Source organism: Nycticebus coucang, chromosome 2, assembly GCF_027406575.1.
Source record: "Nycticebus coucang isolate mNycCou1 chromosome 2, mNycCou1.pri, whole genome shotgun sequence".
In the NCBI taxonomy this organism is placed as follows: Eukaryota; Metazoa; Chordata; class Mammalia; order Primates; family Lorisidae; genus Nycticebus; species Nycticebus coucang.
The window spans coordinates 114,486,120-114,505,024 of NC_069781.1; the positions used below are offsets into that span (position 1 = coordinate 114,486,120).

At 46.9% G+C, this 18,905-nt stretch overlaps 2 protein-coding genes and 1 non-coding gene across 6 annotated transcripts in view; 2 read left to right on the forward strand and 1 right to left on the reverse strand.

Annotated features, from left to right (window-relative positions):
* Positions 1-5,232, reverse strand: part of CHAF1A (chromatin assembly factor 1 subunit A) — a 36,161-nt gene extending 30,929 nt beyond the window's left edge. For 2 of the 3 annotated variants that reach the window (XM_053579626.1, XM_053579633.1), the window contains exons 1-2: positions 4,959-5,232; positions 2,524-2,574 (exon numbers count right to left, since the gene is read on the reverse strand). In XM_053579626.1, the coding sequence (XP_053435601.1) occupies positions 2,524-2,574; positions 4,959-5,010 (103 nt within the window). In that variant the 5' untranslated portion in view covers positions 5,011-5,232. The remainder of the gene's footprint in view (positions 1-2,523; positions 2,575-4,958) is intronic. The other variant, XM_053579621.1, reaches the window with a different exon arrangement.
* Positions 5,233-6,657: 1,425 nt separating this feature from the next.
* LOC128580180 (U1 spliceosomal RNA) lies at positions 6,658-6,821 on the forward strand. The gene has a single exon (XR_008378514.1). It is a non-coding gene; the product is annotated as a U1 spliceosomal RNA (small nuclear RNA).
* Positions 6,822-7,686: 865 nt separating this feature from the next.
* The window catches only part of SH3GL1 (SH3 domain containing GRB2 like 1, endophilin A2), a 38,179-nt gene continuing 26,960 nt past the window's right edge, over positions 7,687-18,905 (forward strand). Inside the window, exon 1 of one of the 2 annotated variants that reach the window (XM_053579652.1) lies at positions 7,687-7,936. In XM_053579652.1, coding sequence (XP_053435627.1) covers positions 7,892-7,936 — 45 coding nt within the window. In that variant the 5' untranslated portion in view covers positions 7,687-7,891. The remainder of the gene's footprint in view (positions 7,937-18,905) is intronic. The other variant, XM_053579657.1, reaches the window with a different exon arrangement.

Consider the following 18,905-nt stretch of genomic DNA (forward strand, 5'->3'; position numbering starts at 1 on the left):
TGGGCTCAAGAGATTCTTTTGCCTCAGGCTCCCAAGTAGCTGGGACTACAGGCACCCGCCACAATGCCTGGCTATTTTAAGAGACGGAGTCTCATTTGCTCAGGCCAGTCTCGAACTTGTGAACTTAGGCAATCTATTTCTTTTTTTTTTTTTTTAAAGACAGAGTCTCACTTTATCACCCTCGGTAGAGTGCCATAGCATCCCAGCTCACAGCAACCTCCAACTCCTGGGCTTAGGCAATTCTCTTGCCTCAGCCTCCCAAGTAGCTGGGACTACAGGCGCCTAAGACAACGCCCAGCTATTTTTTGTTGCAGTTTGCCAGGGGCCAGGTTCAAACCTGCCACCCTTGGTATATGGGGCCAGCACCCTACCTACTGAGCCACAGGCACCACCCTATTTTTTTTTTTAAATCTTCCTGATCAAATAGCTCAGACTGTAAAGGAGCACCCTATCTAAAAAAAAAGAAAAAAAACTGACAAGCATTTAGCAGGGACATTGACAGAATTTTTTTCTGATCTGTTCAAGATCCTGTTCATATTCAAATTTATTTATTTTTTCCGAGACAGAGCCTCCAGCTGTCTCCCTAGGTAGAGTGCTGTGGCATCATAGCTCACAGCAACCTTAAACTCCTGGGTTCAAGCGATTCTCTTGCCTCTGCCTCCCAAGTAGCTGGGACTACAGGTGCCCGCCATAATGCCCGGCTATTTTTTGTTGCAACAATCATTGTTTGGCGGGCCCAGGCTGGATTCGAACCCACCAGCTGAGGTGTATGTGGCTGGCACCTTAGCCACTTGAGCCACAGGCGCCGAGCCTCAAATTTATTAATAGGCAAAAATCCCATTTGACAATAACTGCATCTGCCTCTCAAGTGGAAAATACATAGAACCATTTATGAAAAAGTTTTTCTTTCTGGCCCCACACTCCATAGTCTGTCAGCTTTCCTCATCAATTAAACCTAACCTCCCAAGGCCTGCTAGCCTTCAGGCTGGTCATAAGCGACACACAGCAACACCTCTGGGAGTTAGGAAATTCAGATGAGTAAACTTCTCAAGGAACCTACATTCATGTATATGCCCAAGAATCTTTTATTTACCATTTCATAATGTAATAGATCAAATCAGTAAAGCTGCTCTTGATCAATCACAGTCTTATCAGTTTATAAAATAAAGGATATCCTGAATCCTTTATTATTAAGTCCTGAGGTGAGGACCCTCTGGACTTATACTTGCCTAAATTCCCACCAACACCAAACTTGCTATTGTCATAAGAGGAGGCAAACAAGATTAATAACCAAGTTTTAAAAACCAGAAACCAGTTTTTAAAAAACTATAATCCACTCCTATTTCCTCTGCTCCAATTAAAATCAGGATGGAAAGCTTTAAAAAATTAAAAAAAAAAAACAAAAAAAAACTATAATCCAAAAGGCCAGGCATGACAGCTCACACCTATAATCCCAGCACTCTGGGAGGCCAAGGTGGGTGGATTGCCTGAGCTCAGGTTCAAGACCAGCCTAAGCAAGAGCAAGACCCTGTCTCTAAAAAAAAGAAAAAAAGAAAGAGCTAGGCATTGTAGTGGGCATCTGTAGTCCCACCTACTCCAGAGGCTGAGGCAAGAGAATAGCTTAAGCCCAAGAGTTTGAGGTTGCTGTGAGCTACGATGCCATAGCACTTAAACCCAGGGTGACTGAGACTGTCTCAAAAATAAAAAAAAAAGTGTGTGTGTATATATATATATATATAAATATATGAAATGCACTCATCTGGCCTAGGAATTAATGCATTCCACATTTTACACAAAAGGATTCGTGGACATTTATCTTTCTATAAACCAGTGGTTCTCAGTGGAAGCAGTTCTATCTCTCAGGGGACATCAGCAGGGGCTAGGGACATTCTTGGTTGTCAAAACTTGAAGAAGCCTCCTGGCATTTAGTGGGAAGATGCCAGAGATGCTGCTAAACATCCTGCAATATACAGCATAGGTCTCAGGAGAAAAAATTACAAAATGTCAATAGTGCTGAGGTTGAGAAACACTCCTGCCAGGTAGAGACCTCCAAGGATTTACTGCTGGAAATCCAAGGAAACATTACTGAATTAAAATGAGTTTACCAGTTTCCTAGTATGGGGGACCAATTGTTCCTCTCCCCTCTGGTCCCTTTTGATGCTTTCGCTGAGGACCCCAACAGGATGCAATGAAGGATATAAATTAAGAACAATTTTTTTTTTCTGAGACAGAGTCTCACTTTGTCACCCTCAGTAGAGTGCCATGGCATCTTAGCTCACACTAACCGTAAACTTTTGAGCTGAAGCAATCCTCTTGCCTCAGCCTCCCGAGTATTTGGGACTACAGGCGCCAGCCACAAGACCTGGCTATTTTTAGGAACGGGGTCTCACTCTTGCTCAGACTGGTCTCAAACTCGTCAGCTCAAGTGATCCACCCATTCAGCCTCCCAGAGTGCTAGGATTACAAGAGTGAGCCACCACACCAGGCCACAGGAACAACTATTTAACCCATTACCAGAGTTACCTTGTATTAACTTCTTAACTGGAAAAGCTGGTCTATCTTTGCAATCCATGGCTGTAAATAAGAGTATCAAAGGATAAGTTATTAAATCTTGGAAATAATCAAATCAGCAAATACATACACAGAACCAATTATGTACCAGGTGGTTCTTAAGTGAAAATGATTTTGACCCTTTAGCCCTCAACTTTGGCAATGTCATGATAGGGTATGGCTCAAAGGGGTGCTACTCAAATCTGGTGTGTAGAGGCTGGAGATACTGCTAAATATCCTACAGCCTCCCCCAATAATTACTTGACTCAAAGTGTCAGTAGGTTGAGAAATCTCACCCTTGACACTTGTCACATTTTTTTTTTTTTTTTGTGGCACTTTGAAACTTTTTTGTTTATTATGTCTTCCCTCAAACAGAATGCCAGGTCTTTGACAACAGTGAGACTTGTTCCATACTGCAGCTACAGCACTTAACTCAGTGTCTGGAATATACAAGGAAGCCAATGAATAGAGTAACAGGAACAATCAAAGTGGACTGAGTAAAAGTAGAGATAAAACATCAGATTATCTATTTCACTATTAATATAACTTCAAAATACCTTCCTCCAACCCAACCAACCCCTCACACCATCACCAAATCTGTAAAATTAGAAAAGGGTCCATTTTCTTGTGAAAGAGAGTTTGTGTGTGCTTGTTTTGGTAGCACATATACTAAAATTGGAGGAGTTAACGAAGGGGATACAATTTGAAGCACTCTGAGTTTGTCAAGCAGAAGCTGAACTGCTATCAATGATAGGGAAGAATATTTTCCTGCATCCAAAAAAAAAAAAAACCCTCATGTAGTAATATCAAAGCAGATATAGAAATGACCACAAATAGAAAGCTTTGGACAAATATCTTTACATAGTTAGAGGCTCACACTGCTAGATTTGCCTTGGAAAAATCTAGGTAGTTCGGCTAATCTAGATACTCTGTGAAAAGCTACATATAAAAGTGAGTATTTAAAAGTAGACTGGAGCTTTCTAAAGAAACTCAGCTACCCAAGATGAAACTGCCCCCTACCTTTCCAAGCCTGGAGAATAAGAAAAGGTACTCAGAAGATTCACATTTCCTTTCAGTTAGCAAAAAACATAGATTTCCCCTCCTGTCAACTGAAGGGTATATAGTCTTTAGCCACATAAATTTATTTTCAGGACAACCATAAGAATTTATTAGCGTGTCCCTGAGCACACTAGCTTTGATGCAAGTGGAATAGAAACAACCTCAAGTCTATATAAATAAAGATCCCCTCTCCTACCCAGGGATCTGGAGTGTCCAAAAGTACACACACTATTCACACGTGTGCATAAAGTTACCAAGTGCTCTTTATTCTGAGATTACAACCTTTCTAATTTTCGTTAGAATATCCTTTCCTTTAATGATAGTATATGGTTCTAGCAGGAGGATTTTTTTTTAAGTTAAACATTGTGATTTGCACCAAAGATCATAGCTCCATGAATGTCCCAACTTTATTTATATTAATTTTATGTTTCTGTGAAGTTTCAAAGGCTAGAAGCAACTACAGCAATGATTCTCAACAAGGGGTTGGGGTCTTGTTGGCTAGAGGACACTTGGCAATGATATATTTGGTTGTCATGACTTAGGATTGCTACCAGGCACGCAGTGGGTAGAGAGGCCAGGGATGATCCTCAACATCCCAGTGCCCAAGCCAGCCCCAAATGGCAGTAATGCTGAGCTTGAGAAGCCCTGGTTTATGTCCACTCTAGCCCTCAGTTCATTCACGACTTATTTGGCACCTACTAGTTGCCAAACACTGTGCTAAGTGCTGGGGATGTAATGGAGAGTCAAACAGGAGAGACGACAACCTGGTTTCTTTAGGTTCACCATCCCATGATTTGGGAGCCCCTGCTGTGTGCCAAGATGCAGAAAAGAGAAAGTCACCTTGCGTCACCAGGAAGAAAGAAGAACAAGTCCCAGTTCCCTGACAATCTCTACCTTCTGGGCCTCTTACCTGGACTTGCTCTGACCTGCAGACCCAGCTGTTCTGTTCCCCAAGTCCAGTAACTTCCGGCCTCAGTTTCCCCACCCGCTGCAACGTCCGATTTGGTCAAGGGATACAAACGAACTCAATAACCGGCAGAGTCAGCCCTCTCTCTTTCCCGAGCCTCAGTTTACCCTCTTGATCTCACCGCCCTGTCCCCCAGAGAGCTCTGGAGGCGCAAAAGGGTCAGGAAAACATACGTACGGTCGCAGTTGCAACAATAACGTCAAAGAGGGCGTCCTTCGGGACGCAGGGCCCTAGCTCGGGACTGTAAGTCCTCAGGGACCGAATGCCCAGCCCGTTAAGAGCAGGCCCGGGGCCCAGAGGTTTATCTGTCCCCAACCGCCGCCTCGGCCGCATAGGCCGCGCGCCGCGCCCCCCCTCCTCTCAGCCCGAGTCCCGAACAGACCTACGGCCGCTCCCCTGGCGCCCGGCGCCACGCACTCCGGTTCTTCCAGCATCGCCCCGGCGGAGTCTTGAATTTCCCCCAGGCGGCAGAGGCGCGGGTTCTGCTCAGGCGGCCGCTGTTGCTCGCCCTCCCGCCCGTGCCGCTGCTACCTCAGCCGCCGCGCTCGTATTTGGCGGGAACCGCAGCGACCCCCGCAGTCGGCGCGCCGATTGGGTGAGATCGCGTCACGTGAGATCCCGCCTCAGGAAGAGAGGAGCTACTGGAGCATCCTCGCGAGAACCGTGGCTTCCATTCCTACTTTCGCTCCTCTATTGATATTCCCTCGGGGAGGCGGGACTTCCCTCGGGGACCTGTCATTGGCTGGGGGAGGAGATGTCCTGCAATTGGGAGACAGAGGTGTCAAGCTGAGTGCTAGGCGTTGTGATTGGCTAAATGCGTGGGATAGTCTGTAGGAGGTGGGAGGGCCAGGCTCTGACGTCACCGAGATGACCCTGTGGAAGTGAGATTAGATGAGGACTCTGAAATTTTGAGTTTATCCTAATGGGAGGGACATCGGCTGAATGTATCGACAGCAATTACAATTATAAATTGCCTTCTATATAAACAACAAAATTAAGTTGGGTAGCACTTGTGGAGCATTTAATGCTCAGTAAAATATATTTAGAGTGAGTGAATTGATCCTTTCTGGTTTAATCCCCAAGATATTTGTGCGTGCTGTTTTTTCGGCCTAGAACAATCTTATTATTTTTATTTTTATTTTTTTGAGATACTGCGTCGGTAGAGTGCCATGGCGTCACATCTCACAGCAACCTCAAACTCTTGGGCTCAAGTGATTCTCTTGCCTAAGGCTCCCGAGTAGCTGGAACTACAGACGCCCGCCATAACGCCCGACTGTTTTTTTGTTGCAGTGTTCGTTATTGTTTAGCTGGCCCGGGCCAGGTGTATTATCAGACACTCTGAAGGACTTTTTTCAAACTATTCATAACAACTCTACCTGTATCTTGGGGTACAAGATTGGGGCCTGTATATTGCAGCAACCCTCTGATTGATCTAGTCTCCTACCTTCTGTTGAAGCATTTGTAAACTTCTGGCCATCATCTGCTTGAAAAGCTGCCAGCGATTTCAACACTGAAGTTCCATTCACTTTAGCTTTAGTCATTTTCTCTTTCTTTCTTTCTCTCTCTCTCTCTTTCGTCCACTATATCGCCCTCAGTAGAGTGCTGTGGCATCACGGCTCTCAGCAACCTCCAACTCTTGGGCTTAAGTGATGCTCTTGCCTCAGCCTCCCAAGTAGGTGGGACTACAGGCGCCCGCCACAACGCCTGGCTATTTTTTGTTGTTGTTGCCATTGTCATTGTTATTTAGCTGGCCCGGGCTGGGTTCGAACCCGCCAGCCTCAGTGTATGTTGCTGGCAGGATAACCGCTGTGCTACGGGTGCTGAGCCAGCTTTAGTCATTTTCTTGTTCCTCTTTCTGGATTCATTTAGTCATTCCAATTCATTATTAGTTTCCAATCCATTCAATATCGTTTTGATCAATAATGGTTCACAAATCAATAAACATGTATTGCCTGGTGTGGTGGCTCGTGCCTGTAATCCCAGCATTTTGGGAGACCGAGTGGGTGCCTTGCTTGAGCTCAGGAGTTCGAGACCAGCCTAAGCATGAGCAAGACCCCGTCTCTAAAAAATAGCCAGCTGTCTTACTTGCCTAGCAGCAGAGATACCATGATAATGACGGTGGTTTTCCCAGGGCGAGGCTCATCCATTGCACTCCGGATGTGCTGACCCCTGCGATTTCCCCAAATGTGGGAAACTCGATTGCATAATTTGTGGTAGTGGGGGACTGCGTTCGTGCTTTCCCCTTAAAAAAAAAATAGCCGGATGTTCTAGTGGGCACCTGTAGTCTCAGCTACTTGAGAGGCTGAAGCAAGAGGATCACTTCAGCCCAAGAGTTTGAGGTTGCTGTGAGCTATGCCATCAAAGCATTCTACCGAGGGCGACAAAGTGAGACTCTGTCTCTACAAAAAAAAAAGCTTCAATCTGAGAAGGCTTTCTGGAGGAAATGACATTCTAAGCAGCTTCCTCTTTATTAACAAGGGTAAAGGGAGTAGGAAAGAATGTGTAAGAGAGCAAGGATGTTAGCGGAGTACCACAGGCAAAAGGGATCTTCAATTATAGAAGGAGAAGAGAACAGAAGTAAGAATTGATGACGGCAAATTATACAGGCTTTGGAGGTCATGTTGTGAAGTTTGGAGTGTATCCTAAGGGTCATACCTGGAGTTCAGGCAGGGATTGATGTGATTCCAATTGTGTTCTGGAAGCATCTTTCTGGTTGCCTTGCAGGGAATGAACTGGAGGGGAGAACTTGAAGGAGAGGAGTACATGATCGAAGCATGAACAACATAGCAACACTCAGATGTCTTACTTGGGCAATCGAATGGAAGAACACAAGACAGGATGCGGGGCCAGGGACTGAGGCCGCAGACGAATTGGATATAGCTAAAATGAGCAAACAGGGATCCAGGGATCTTCCAGCCTCATCTTTCCAACCTTTCCAGTCGTGTGTTAAGTTCCTCTCATTTGACGTCAAAGCCTCTCCTAGGACTCTAGGGGTCGCTGCAGCCGACAATGTCCCTCTAGGCTTGACCCGGTCAACTCGCTGGCGAAGGCGACTTGCCGACGAAGTGAGCGGGCGCTCTGCGGCCGGCAGGGGGCGCACCCTGAGGGAGGTGCCGACACCGGAAGTGTGCGGTTGCCATGTAATATCCTGGCGGCGCGGGCGCGCTAGGGGCTGAGGCGGCGGACTCGGAGCTGGCTAGCGGGTGGCGGAGGCGGCGCCGACGGGGGCCGCTGAGGCGCGCGGGGGTCGTCGGCGCCCAGGAACCTGTGGCTTGTGCGGTCCCTGCGGTTCGCTCGGTGCGGGCGGGAGGCAGCATGTCGGTGGCGGGGCTGAAGAAGCAGTTCTACAAGGCGAGCCAGGTGAGCAGAGACCCAGACAGGGAGCAATTCACTGACCCCAGGCTGCCCAGAATGGGCACCCAGGCCAGCCCTAGCCCTCTGGAAGGGGGCGAGGGAGCGGCGTTTGGTGCGTGTCCCCCAGGTGGGGAAGGCCAAGGTCGGCTGGCCAGGGACTACAGGGTGGCCCAGGCCTTGCTTGCCATGCGGGCTCGAGTCTCCTCGAGAAGGCTGGGCAGAACCCCTGGGAAGAGAAGAAATGCAGCATAGGTTGGCAAGGTACGTGGACCCCTTCCCTCCTTTCCTTCTCTCGAAAGGCGGAGTTGGGGTGGGGGAGAAGGGGAAGAAACGAGCCTGTGGACGCAGAACTGTCTACGCAAGACTGTTGCCATATAGCCTAGGGACAGGAAAAGTTGGTGTCTAGAGCAGTTCTTTTCAAAAACCTCTTGACAGACAAGGTACAAAATTGAAAAGTTAGAGCGCAAAGTCAGTTTCCTACCTCTCCTGCGCAGGCATCTAGTCCCTCTCCCCTAAAGACAGGGACTTTCCTTGACTCCTTATGTCCATTTGCAAAGATACGTGTACAACTAAACTTTAAAAACACATGCACACATAGTGATAACACACACTACACAATCCTATGTACTTTATTTTTCATTAATCATGTCTTGGAGACCACACTGGAGCCGGATTTCTATCCCTGGGCACTGTTGACATTTGGGGCTCAATTATTGTTTGGGGTAGGGCTGTCCTGGGCACTGTAGGGTAGCATCCCTGGCCTCCACCCATTCCATATCGGGAGCACCCCTTAGTGGTGACAACCACAAATGTCTCAACATCAACCAGTATGGGGGGAAGGGGTGTTGTAGAATCAGCCCTCCCTCACTCACTACCTCTCCCAGAATTACTCTAGTAGAACGCAGTCCTAGAGCTTCCCTGATCCTTGTAATGGGTACATGATTTTTTTCATTCCATGTAGTGCACCCTAATCTAATTAGTTGTTAGTTGATAGATGTTTAGATTGTTAACAATAATTTTCTACTAAAAACATTACTACAAGGTGGCACCTGTGGCTCAGTGAATAGGGCACCGGCCCCATATACCGAAGGTGGTGGGTTCAAACCCTGCCCAGCCAAACTGCAACACAAAAATAGCCGGGCGTTTTGGCAGCCGCCTGTAGTCCCACCTACTCAGGAGTCTGAGGCAAGAGAATCGCCTAAGCCAAGAGCTGGAGGTTGCTGTGAGCTGTGACACCACAGCACTCTACTGAGGGCTACAAAGTGAGACTCTGCCTCTAAAAAAAATAAAGGGCGGTGCCTGTGGCTCATAGGAGTAGGGCGCTGGCCCCATATGCTGGAGGTGGTGGGTTCAAACCCAGCCCTGGCCAATAACTGAAAATAAAAATAAAAATAATAAATAAATAAATAAAAACATTACTACAGTGACTAGCCAGTGAATATCTTTGCTCATGAGGGGATTAGTTTTATGGGATAAGAGTCCCAGAAGTGGAATCCTAAATCCAAGCCTAAATGAATTTACATATGAGAGATAATAAGTTATTTGGAAAGTTCAGGCCCCATTGCTTACAAATCTGGTGAAAGCTGTGGGGCAACTCTGTAAAAACTGGGCAATTGTAAAATTCAGTTTACAGTTTCAGATCCCACATTTATTGAGTCCTATTGGTCCACTGCAGGTTAAGAACCTTAGATAGTTTGTGAGGGTAGACTCCATGAGAAATGGAATGATCTTGGGATATATTTTGGCCTGACAAACAAGGTTCTACCCACAATTTAGAGAAGCCCAGTGGAAAAAATGAGAAATGAGTCCCCAGTAACAACCAGCAGGTACCTTTTGCCGCTAGAAGGAAAAAAAGTAATAATCTAGTGGTTGTTTAGGGACATATATACTATATAGGGTTTTTCAACCCCAGGTAATAGCTAAACTCTAGGGGAAGAGAATACTTCCCTTAGTGTTGTTCCTGAGAATACTACCCTTTGCTCAGCAGGATAGAATCAAGTGGCCTGTCCCTCTGCTAGACCTTACCCACTTGGCATCAGACCCCCCCCCCCATTCGTGTGATCGAAGCACCTTAGAACACTGCTCACTAGTAAAAAAGATGTCTTCAGAGGTCTTGGAAGAATTCTGGGGCCACTTCGTTCCTTCATGTAGACAGGTATCTGTAAGCCCTCCCCTTCTCACCCAGTTGTCAGTGACTGCTGGTGGCTCATGTTGTCTTGAGCTAACAGTCTGAAGTTAGTTTTCTCAGGCCAGCATCAAAAACTTTTTTCTAGTGGGACCACACCTACAGTGCATCTTACAAGGGTACATGTGAAATTTACTAAATGTAGAATATAAATGTCTTAACACGGTAACTAAGAAAAAGCCGTGAAGGCTATGTTAACTAGTTTGATGAAAATATTTCAAATTGTATATAAAACCAGCACATTGTACCCCATGATTGCATTAGTGTACATAGCTATGATTTAATTAAAAACAAAAAAAAGACAAGAAACTTTTTCTTTCTTTTTTTTTTTTTTTTTTTTGTAGAGACAGAGTTTCACTTTATGGCCCTCGGTAGAGTGCCGTGGCATCACACAGCTCACAGCAACCTCCAACTCCTGGGCTTAAGCGATTCTCTTGCCTCAGCCTCCCGAGCAGCCGGGACTACAGGCACCCGCCACAACGCCCAGCCATTTTTTGGTTGCAGTTCGTCCGGGGCCGGGTTTGAACCCGCCACCCTCAGTATATGGGGCTGGCGCCTTACCGACTGAGCCACAGGCGCTGCCCAAAACTTTTTCTTTCTTGAGGGGGAAGCAGGATAGCCTGCATTTAAATCTGCAAAACGTGCCTTGAAACCCGTAAAGCACAGTACAAAGTAAGCTGGTGGTTGGGATCAGTTTGCTATTTTGACATTCCAAGGCCCAGTCCCAAAGGATTGTTGTGATGGCCACATCCCACTCAGAGAGCTGTCATCTTGGTCTCCCGATCAATTCTGTGTTGTGTTATCCTCTCAAGAATCCTTCTGGCTGTTTTCCATTCTCTTCTGTAATAATTTCTGTAGTTCTCTAACATCTCAGTTTATCTGGACATGTCCATCTGTTTGTGTGTTTCTTTTGTCCTTCTTAGTAACACCTCTTCCATCCTCTTCTGTGCCCTTCTAAGGTAGTCTGTTTGAAAGAGACATCCCTCCTTATGTAGTAATAACATTTATTGCATTTTCTTTTCTTTTCTTTTTTTTTTTCTTTTTTTTTGAGACCAAGTCTCAAGCTGTCGGCCTGGGTAGAGTGCCGTAACATCACAGCTCACAGCAACCTCAAACTCTTGGGCTTAAATGATCCTCTTGCCTCAGCCTCCCAAGTAGCTGGGACTATAGGCACCTGCCACAGTGCCTGGCTATATTTCTTGCATTTTCACCATGTGAACAGGCCACATGCTTTAAACTAGTAGGTCTCAACTGGTCTTGCTTACCTGGCATAAAGGTCAAAACACTCCTCCTTTTACACAAAAGGATGTGGAGACATTTATCTTCCTTTAAATGGGGGGGTCTCAAGCAGGGTCAGTTTCATCTTCCAGGGGACATTGACAGCTACTAGGGACATTTTTGGTCGTCACAACTTGGTGGCTTCTTGTAGGTGGAGAGGCCAGAGGTACTGCTCAGCACCCTGCAGTTCAGGGACCCTCCACTAAAGAATTTCCTGGCCTCAAATGTCAATAATGCTGAAACTGAGAAACCCTGCTTGAAGGTTTGAGAAAAGTCAGCATAGTTTTTTTTGTTGTTGTTTTTTTTTTTTTTTTTTGGCCGGGGCTGGGTTTGAACCCGCCACCTCCGGCATATGAGACCAGCGCCCTACTCCCTGAGCCACAGGCGCCGCACTGTTTGTTTTTTTTTGAGACAGAGCCTCAAGCTATCGCCCTGGGTAGAGTGCTGTGGCATCACAGCTGACAGCAACCTCCAACTCCTGGGCTCAAGCGATTCTCCTACCTCAGCCTCCCAAGTAGCTGGGACTACAGGTGCCCGCCACAACCCCCTGCTATTTTTTGGTTGCAGCCATCATTGTTGTTTGGTGGGCCTGAGCTAGATTCGAACCCGCCAGCTCAGGTGTATGTGGCTGGCGCCTTAGCCGCTTGAGCCACAGGTGCTGAGCTGTCAGTATAGTTTTATACCAAACAAAATAACCAAAAAGTTCTTGCTGGGCCATTCTTATGGGAGTGGCCTGATTTTCCTAGTTTTCCAAACCCAGGTCATCCATGTACACAGATGTGTATATGCACATAAAACTCAGCAGCCAGTCCTCGAGTCCTTGGGAAAACCCCAAGTGTCTTTTGGCATGTGGTCTTTTTCTTTAACCCTACAACACCATGATTGTACTGGCATTTGATCTTTTAATGAGGTACAAGCCCGTATCAGTGCTTGTCATCCAGGCACAACTCTGACCCTTCCATTGGCAATGTCCAAAACGGTGTTACTCATGACTTTGAGAGAGAGTGGTGATGGCATCAAGTGGGTAGAGGCTAGGGGTGTTTGCTAAACATCCTGTAGGGCATTTTCCCCTTCCCCCAAAAAGATGTTTCCAGCTCTAAATGTCAGTAGTCCCAAGCTCGAGAAATTCTGCTTTAAGCCACGTTCTGGATTTCAGAGGTTTGTCACAGTGTCATTTCTAAACTGAGAAGTAGAAGACAGGTAGATGTGAGAGAGAGCACTGGGAAAAGAAACTGCAGGTAAGTTTGTGGTATTGGTTCAAAGTTTCTGATCTCTGACAGGTGATAGTGGTAACAATCTTAGCAAAGCCCATGCCAGTTTATCTCCTGGTAAAAACTTTTCAAGGTTGTATTCAAAATTGGTTTGGGCTTGAGTGGGATGCTTGTGAGTTTTTATTTCTCATTGTGAGCTGACCACCAATAAGTTGGGCCTAGGTTGAGAAAAGGTGAAGCAATAAAAATATCTATCTTGGTCCCCTCCATTCTGCCCATGTAACTCCCACTCTTTCAATAGCTGCCTACTATTTGTGCCAGCCTACAACAGGGGAAGTAAAGAGGGTAAAGAATGCCAGCAGGGAGCTCCAAGCTCAGAAGTTCACTTCTAAGTGGGGTGTGTGTTTGAGTGACACTATTTCCAGACCTAAACTGCTAACTGGTTTCCTGATAAATCTTGTAGCTGGGTTGTTTGGAAATCTAAGAGTATAACTAGGGGTAGAGCTGGCAGCTACCTGGAATGTTGGCTTGACTCTCACCCCGACCTTTTTTTTTCCCCCTGAAAGGAGGGAGGGAGCTTTGTTTGTTTGTTTTTGAGACAAAATCTCACTGTGTCACCCTGGGTAGAGTGCTGTGGTGTCCCAGCTCACAGCAACCTGAAATTCTTGGGCTTAAACGATTCTCTTGCCTCAGCCTCCTGAGTAGCTGGGACTATAGGCACCCGCCACAACACCCAGCTATTTTTTGGTTGCAGTTGTCATTGTTGTTTAGCAGGCTTGGGCCGGGCTCAAACCCTCCAGCTTCAGTGTGTGTGGCTGGCGCTCTACTCACTGAGCTACAGTCGCCGAACCAGAGGGAGGGAGTTTGAATGGAAAGATTGATTCATTCTGAGCTAGCAGGAAGATTCACAACTGCCACCTCCCATAGCTTTGAGGTTTGTTAGATGCTCCATAGGCCCTGGGTTTATGCCTAGGAGAACAGGAGAGGCACAGAAATACAAGAGGGCTGTATGCGGGGAACCCTGGGCCAGACTTGTTAGGAAGGCAGTAGTTAGCATAAGCTTATTGGAGGACATGGCTGATGTCTTAGATACTGTTTGCTATAACCTGTTTTTCAAACCTCATTTTGTGGAATCACTCTCTTGCTTTCCCACTGAAGTACTTGGCTTGTTAAGTAAGAAACATAGAATGATCTGAAGATACATAAATATAGAGTTTGTAACCCCTTGGCCTCAACACAAATAAAAATGTAAAGCTGTGCACTGGGAATGACAGATGACCCAGAGGCCCATGCATGTGGTCCAGAGAGGCCTGGAGTTGGTGATTCAGGTCCATGAGTCCAGCAGAGCTGTAAGCTGACCTCCAGAAGTCACCTCTTGGGGAGGTGTCGGCAGCAGATATAGGGAGGCATTTGTTTTGTGATGTCCACATATGGGAACCAGGTAAAGACCACTTGCAGGACCCACAGTGACTTGAGTTCGGGAAAGCATGGCATGTGCTAGTTGTGTTATGAGACACTTGAACCGGCAGTGTCAGGACCCTGGGCCACCATGGATAGGCAGAGCTTGCTCTCCCCACTCAGCTCTAACCTATGAGGTGGCATAACCTGTCAGCATTGCTGAGGCCTGAGCCGTGTGCTAGCCAGGCTACTATGGAGATACAGAAGTTTGCGGCTATCTTTCCCCAGAGGAACCTGGGGACTCTTTTATATATATATCAATGTTTTTATTTATTTATTTATTTTTGTAGAGACAGAGTTTCACTTTATTGCCCACGGTAGAGTGCCATGGTGTCACAGCTCACAGCAACCTCCAACTCCTGGGCTTAGCTGATTCCCTGGCCTCAGCCTCCCGAGTAGCTGGGACTACACGCGCCCGCCACAACAGTCAGCTGTTTTTTGTTGCAGTTTGGCTGGGGCTGAGTATGAACCTGCCATCCTCGGTATATGGGGCCAGCACCCTGCCCGCTGAGCCACAGGCACCGAACCTGGGGACTCCTTAAATCTCACCACCTCCTAGGCCTGTCTGTAGAACCAGGTCCGGCTGTTAGTGATCTCAGGATGCTTTGTAACCAAGCAGCATCCTGTATATTCCATTCTTAACAAACCAGAGCCAAGAAATTGTGATATTCTGACTTCTACCACCCATGACTGTATATATTAGGTCATGTAAATAAAGCCAAGAGTTCAACTCTGAGTCACAATCCTGTGTTCTCTGTGGACCAGTTGGAACTACGTGGCAGCTAATCTCCCTGCTTATCTGGGTGTGTTTTAATGCCCAGCCCTGTAGTACTTACTTAGTTATATTCTCCATGCTACTTAATAACACCTGTGAGGTTAGGTGCTTTACTTTGTCTCCTTGTCCAGTTTGAGAAATTAGGGGCTGTCACATTTTTGAGACCCTGGAACTATCAAAGATTTAGCAAGCTCACTAAGGACATAGTACTGTTTACCACTCACCCCCAATCCATCCTGCCTCTCTTTGAGTGTGTAGTACCTTTACTTTAAGGGCCCAAACTCACCACCATTTGAGTGTGCAGTACCTTTAAGGGCCCAAGCTCACCACTGTGTCCCTCACTTGTCCATATGCACATCTGTTTTTTTCCTCAGAAGGAAAACTTATAGGTTGGGACCAGTCCAGCTCAGACCTACCCTCTGCCTGGTGGCCTTTGATCCAGGGGCCTGGGATACAGTAGTGTCCTTGCTCCTATCTCAGCTCTTTTGCATCTCTTCCAGTTGCCATGTTTTGAAGCCGTTTTGATCTGGGAAAACTTAGTTTTTAATTTGGAGCATGTAGCCAACCTTCCTGATAGGATTTCAGAGGCACACACATGTTTTGGCCCCATAGCAGGCCTGGGTGTGGAAGGAGTAGTGTAAAATTATGTTCTGTGTTTCTGGTTTCCAAGGTAGTGAGGTCTCTAAGCTTTGGGAGGACTGGATTCAGAAGCATTTCCAGCCTCAGGTTTTGTTTTGTTTTGTTTTTGCCTCAAGGGTCAGAAGCTAGCACATTCTGGCATCTTTACCCTCCTTGAGCTCTCAAGCCCTGATGGCTTTTTAATGTGTGAGCTGAAGTGTTAGTGGGTGGTGTCTCCTGGTTCGTTTTCAAAGCTGTCCCTGGAAAGCTGGATAGAAGAATGTGGCCGCAGCTAGTTTTACTCTCCTCCCTCCTCTCTTTTCTTTCTCTAGAGTCTCTTTCTCTCCTTTTCTTCTTCCCTCTCTGGCCTTTCACAGGCTGGATTTGGCAAGCACTTTTCCTGAGCACTGCAGTTTGGGTGCGTTTTTGTTCATTTCCTGTTAAGCAGTAACCAGAGCTCCATGAACTTGGCTCCCAGAGGACGGCCCTGTCTTCCTTTTCCGCTCAGCTCCTAGAAAAACTTGCTGACTGGGGCCTGAGAGTGGGGTCACGCGGAGACTTCCTAACCGTGGCAGGAAAATACAGGGACCATTTCCTCTACCGGACCTGACTCAGCACTGGCCCACTGACCACTTTGGAAAGGAGTCCTGCCTGGCAGGTTGGATTTCTACAGCTGGGTGTGGGTATGGTAGCGTGGGTCATGCCCTGTATGTGAGGCAGATGTTTCAGCTGGGCAGCTCAGCAGATCACAAGGGCTGTGGTCACAGCAGATACTGTAATATCCGGACAATGTCAGATGCCAGCCAGGGCATGGAGGGTAGGTGGCCAAATCCCCTCTCAGAGTTTCACATTGATTTGGGTGACTAGTCCATTGCCTTTGCCACCAGATTATAAGTTCTTTGCAGGCAGGAACTACACATTTCTATTCACTGCTGTGTCTCCACTGTTCAGCTCAGTCTTGGGCTCTCTTTGGAATGGAAGGACCGATGGACTGACAGTTGCCTCACACCCAAGTGAACAGACGGCTGCACGAGGGGTTTGTGTGAGCATGCTCTCATAGGCCTGGTGTACATTTCAAGCCCGCACTTGGCATTCAGGAGCTTCCAGAGCTCCTGTCCTCATCTCACCTTTAAATGCCACTCTCTATTCCATGGGCGACAAAGGATGTGAACCCCACCTGCCTTGCCCTGCACCCGGTACTCCTGTCTCCTATCTGATATCACTGTGCTTCTCTTCTCTTCCTACCCCGACCCTGTCTCTTTCTGCTTCCTGTTTGCCTACAGAGCCTTGGCGTCTTCCAGAACCACCATGGGAAATGAGTTCTCCATTCTCTGAGCACCTGGCCCTGCAGCCTCCTATGCACATGCCATGTGTTAGTCCTTGCATTGAACTTACTCTTCCTCTGTCAGACAGGAGGAGCCTGGGGTCTGGGCTGTGCTCGGGCATCTGTGACAGGCTGTGTCTGTTGGGTACATTTGCTGATATGGTCGTCAGAAATGCCCCCAACAAGGAGGTTGAGTTAGGGGGCTCCTTTTAAGAATGGAAGGGGGCTGCCCTCATCATCAGGGCCTCCTGTGTGTCCCTGGTGGTGACTGGGGCAGAGCACCAGGAAAACAAGTGGCTGACAAGGCCTCTGAGAACTCAATTGGAAACAGGTCCAACTGGTCTGAAAGAAAATAGTTCAGAGACTGTTCTCTTTGGTTTAGGATATACCCTAGTGCTCCAGGGGCCACAGCCAAGAGTGACCAACACTTGGCTGGGTCAGAGGGGTCTGACCATGTCATAGACAGTCTATGTGATCCTGTATCCAAGACCTTCCCTGAGCAGTGCCCTGAGGTAGCAAAGCCCAGACATCTCTTGTCCTTTAATGAGGCCAGGCCAAAACTCACAGGCACCATTCATCAAGGCTAGTCTGCTCAGAGATGGCCGCTTCCTGGCTTGAAATTTCCCACAAACCAGACCCCTCCTGCCCTCCAGAAACCCACTCCCTAAGTCCATTTGGCTTCTCTTAGATATAGCTTCATTTAGCCTTGGTCTTGCTTGACAATCCTGTCATCCAGCTCCTCTCTGGCTTCCATACCAAGGCACTGCTTTGACTTTTGATTTATTAATTTCTCTCTGTAGACTTGCTATCCTGCCTCTGGGCCTCCCACCTTCTCTTATCCACCACTCCCGTCTGTACCTGTCTTCCAGACTCATGTCCCCAGGTCTAGCATGCAGACGGGACCCTTCCAATAATCTGACTCCCCTAGCACCTTCTCCACAGTATGGGAACACAGCACATGGTCAGCTGTAGTGAATACCAGGAACCAGCAGCCTGGGCTTATTGCCTGTTTCCTGTGCTTTGACTTGAATTCCTTCATTAATTTGATTTTTTTTCCTTATAAATTGGCTCTTTTTTTTTTTTTTTTTTTTACTGTTGGATTCATTGAGGGTATAAAAAATCAGGTTACACTGATTGCATTTGTTAGGTATAGTCCATCTTACAATTGTGCCTTGCCCCCAAAAGGTGTATCACACACCGAGACCCCACCCCCTCCCTTCTTCCCTCTCTCTGCTTTTCCTTTCCCCCACCCACCCTTCTCTCTCAGCTCTCCCCTTTGCCCACCTCCCACCATGTCATTAATTATCATTAATTGTCCTCATATCAAAGTTGAATATATAGAATTCATGCTTCTCCATTCTTGTGATACTTTACTAAGAATAATGTATTCTACTTCCATCCAGGTTAATACAAAGGCTGTAAAGTCTCCATTTTTTTTTTTTTTTTTTTTTGGCCGGGGCTGGGTTTGAACCCGCCACCTCTGGCGTATGGGACCGGTGCCCTACTCCTTGAGCCACAGGCGCCGCCCAAGTCTCCATTTTTTAATGGCTGAATAATATTCCACTGATTACTTGCTCTGGAGGTTGCTAGAGTTTGCTGTGAGCTGTGACGTCACGGCACTCTACTGAGGGCAACAAAGACTCTATCTAAAAATAAATAAATAAATAAATACATTTTTCTATTTTTAGTAGAGATGAGGTCTCACTCTTGCTCAGGCTAATCTTGAACTCCTGACCTCAGGGGATCCTCCCACCTCAGCCTCCCAGAGTGCTAGGATTACGGGTGTAAGCCACCATTTCTATCCAGCCAGCCCTACTTTTCTTTAATCAGAACAATTGACATTTTTTCTGCTGTCATTTTCAGCTTCAGCCCCAGCAGTGAGCAGAGACCTTTCTCAGGAAGCACCTGGGGAAGAAAGCTATAGGAATTATCTGCCCCTTTTGACCCATCACCATGAGGGGCTTAATAACATAGGCCTCCAAGGGTTCTTCCAACCCCAGCCACCCTCCAAAGGTTCTTCCAATCCCTCATTACCCTGTATGGAATGAGGCCCCATAGCCCACTCAGGCAGATGGGCAGGTGTCAGTCAACCTTATAGCCTCATCAGAGTCCTGATTGTTTGAGAC